This window comes from Microtus ochrogaster, unplaced genomic scaffold, assembly GCF_000317375.1.
Source record: "Microtus ochrogaster isolate Prairie Vole_2 unplaced genomic scaffold, MicOch1.0 UNK20, whole genome shotgun sequence".
NCBI lineage: Eukaryota > Metazoa > Chordata > Mammalia > Rodentia > Cricetidae > Microtus > Microtus ochrogaster.
In genome coordinates, this window is record NW_004949118.1 from 3,859,283 (window position 1) to 3,862,521 (window position 3,239).

A 3,239-nucleotide genomic window follows, 5' to 3' on the forward strand; every position below is an offset into this window, starting at 1 on the left:
CCAGGCTGGTCTAGAACCCACTATGTAGGCCAGGCTGGTCTAGAACCCACTATGTAGGCCAGGCTGGTCTGTAAATTCACTGCTGCCACTGCCACTGCCTTGCCTCCCACATCTGGGAAGATGGTTCACTTTTTTGTTAGTTGCTATTACTCCATATTTCACAATAAGATAGTTGATATATTAATTAATGTATTAATTAATTAGCAATATATCTAAGATAGAATGTATCCAGATTAGCAGGTAGCATTTATCAAATATATCATCAAGCATTTTAGTTTTTACATCTTAGCGGAAGCAGATAAATATATGAGCAAGGAAGGAAGAGTTAGTTATGAGTACTCCAGCAGAGTTCTCTGAGGAGCTTGGGTAAGCGGCATCCATCTGAACTAGTGGTGGAAACAACCGTGGTCACTGCCAACCACTTATGAGACCTCCAAGTCTCTTTGTGAAAAGCATTCGTATATTGCCAAACATAAATCCCAATGAGATGAAGGGTCAAGCTAGAAAGATGGCTCAGCTCTTAAAACCTAGGCTTATAACCAAAACTGTCAGAGATGAAGCGTCACTGTGTTTGTGGTAAATGTCTTTTGTCTCTCTTTCCTTGCTTGGCAGTCAATCCTTGAGGCTATCCCAGATATTCCCGTTCACACCAATGGATCTGCAGACGCTGAGCCGCCAGTCCTGAGTGCCTTGAGTGGTGAGTGGCATGTCCCCTGGGGAGCTTATGCTGTCCCTACTCCTTTGGGGTCTGGCATCAGCGCAGTTAGGAGTGAGTCTCTTTGTCATTATTTAGTGCATTGACTGTGTAGCACCATCAATGTATGCATAGGATTTATTGGCAAGGTACCTGTAGTGATGTTTCAATGAACGCATCCGTTGGATAATGTCTGTATCCGGCTGAACTTCTCTAGCTCTTAAACACATATCATTTCTTCATGGCAAAAGGGTCCCAGTTCCTTTCCTGCAGGTTTCTGAAACATCCAGGACATGATTGTCATCTCCAGTCGCCATGCTTGGCGATAGTAACTCAGAACTTTGTAGTCTTACCCCACTGTGCCCTGCCACTTGTCAGTATATCTCTCCCTATCCTTGCCTCTCTACCCAGCGATATATGTGCCATGATTCTTTTGCTTCCAGCACTCCCTGCCTCGCCTCCAAACAGCAGACAATGGTAGCCCAGCTAAATGAGACACAAAGTCTTCCTTCACATGTTGGCATGGGAAGTAGGAGTTTCTCACTCAGACAGTGGCTTTGAGTTAGGCCTCCCCATAAGCGCCATGCTATAACCAGATGTTACAAGGAGGCCAAGAAGCAGCCTCCTCCAAGGCTTCCAGTTCCTGAGGAAGTGTGTGTTAACCCTGAGCTGCTTCTGACAGCCAAGCTTAAGAGCTGACTCTCATCTGAGCTTCTGCCTTGAGACACTAAGAATGAGATCCTCCTGCTCCAAGGTCGGCCCCGAGGCCATGTCTTTATGATTCCCATCTTTTTGAGAAATGCGTGGTCTCAACTTAGGGATACACAGCCTATATCTTGACCATTCACATCCAGATGCAGCGTGGAATTGATGGAAGTGTTCTAGAATTGATCGTGGTGCTGGTTGCCCAGCTGTGACGTTAAAAGCCATCGACTTGATACATCAAATGATGAATTGCCCGACATGCGAATTGTTTTTCAATAATGTGGATGCTAAAAATAAAGTAAACAAGAGGAGAGACCTGCCAGAAGTCCCTTCCCATCAGTCCGTTTACTGCCTGTGACCTAGTTCTAACCATGGCACCCGAGACAGGCGCCCACACGCAGTGACCCAGGGCCTTGGAGAATCTGCCTGCTTGGTTGTTACTTTCCAAAGACTCCATCCTAGATCCACAAAAGTCCGAGCACTGTTTAGCCCCTTCCCTCTGTCCTGAGTGTAAGCCTGCCTCCGCAGAAGTGAAATTGCATGACCATCACCCTGCCATTTACCAAGTCCACTCTGCAGCCCTTGGCTGTGTTTCAGCACCTCAGCTAGTGTTCATATTCAGAACTGCAGTGCGCTCACTGGCAAGCTCTCCGCCCAGCTTTTCACTTCAAAGGAAGCAAGTCTCTTTTTAATCTTACTGATTAACTCCGCCTTCTGTCATTTTGATCTCCTTGACCTTGAGTCAGGGCCCTAAGAAGAAAGCAGAAGGAAAGATGTCCTGTTTGTAGACAGATAATTCTTTACTTTGCACATGAAAATGCTTACCAGTCAGAGACAAAGTGTCGTTTCAAAAATCTTAGACTTGGTCTGCACCAAGGAATCATTTGCCTTAATTTGCAGCCTGGCTTGAGAAAAGCACCCCTGTGGGACATTCCTGTCACCGTCACTCAGGCAGGTACTTTTTAATGTACATCCTGCAAGGTCAGACCAGTATGGAATTATAGAAATCTGGAATAACCCTGCATATCCAGCAGTGAGGTCCACTCTGGATAAATGTTTCAAAGGAGAAGGTTTGTGTTTGTGAAAGGAGAGGGGAATTCTAGGGAGATTCCCTGCTTTTTCCCCTCTTTAAACTTGTGGGCTCCCAGTAAGTCACGCCGGATTTAGATGTTACTTTCAGTATCAATCGCATACAGAGAAACGCACTCTTGGGGGCATTGCTGCTTATCCTCAGAAATGTTCATAACACATCAAAGTTCAAAGCTTTAAAAGTTAGACTGGACAGTTGTTTGGATGCTGGTAGCAATGTGTCCATAGAGAAGGTCAGCGGCACCATGTCACCAGGCTCTGTTCCCCAGATTTCGGCACTCCGGCATGCCTGTGGGCTACCTTGAAAGTTCTGGTAGTTTGTTGGGCAGCCAGTGCCCCAGACTGGTTCCACGCTATATTATATTTCTTGTGTCTTGTTTTATTGTCTTGTTTTGTTTTTAGATGATGATTATCTAGAAAAGAACATTCCGCCAGAGGCTGAAGAGCTGTCTTTTGAGGTGTCGTACTCAGAAATGGTGACAGAGGCCCCAAACAGAAATAAATGGAAGAAGTCAGACATTAAGAAAGAAGACTATGCCTTAACTGTAAGTTAGACCTTCTACGGTCAGTCTGATGACTTCCTGAGAAGGCTCCCTGTGCCAGTGTGGGGATTGCTTTTCATCTCTGTATATACATCAAGGAATTGGGGATGCCAGACACCAGCACCCTATGTCTCCTGGGATATGCCTAGGTGTGTGTGTGTGTGTGTGTGTGTGTGTGTGTGTGTGTGTGTGTGTGTGTAGTTACCACA

General features: G+C 45.7%; 1 protein-coding gene across 1 annotated transcript in view; it reads left to right on the top strand.

The window, feature by feature from the left end:
* Arhgap28 (Rho GTPase activating protein 28) overlaps window positions 1–3,239 on the top strand; it is a 115,660-nt gene that overhangs the window by 78,358 nt on the left and 34,063 nt on the right. Inside the window, exons 6-7 of the mRNA XM_013353955.2 lie at window positions 613–697; window positions 2,891–3,033. Coding sequence (XP_013209409.1) covers window positions 613–697; window positions 2,891–3,033 — 228 coding nt within the window. The remainder of the gene's footprint in view (window positions 1–612; window positions 698–2,890; window positions 3,034–3,239) is intronic.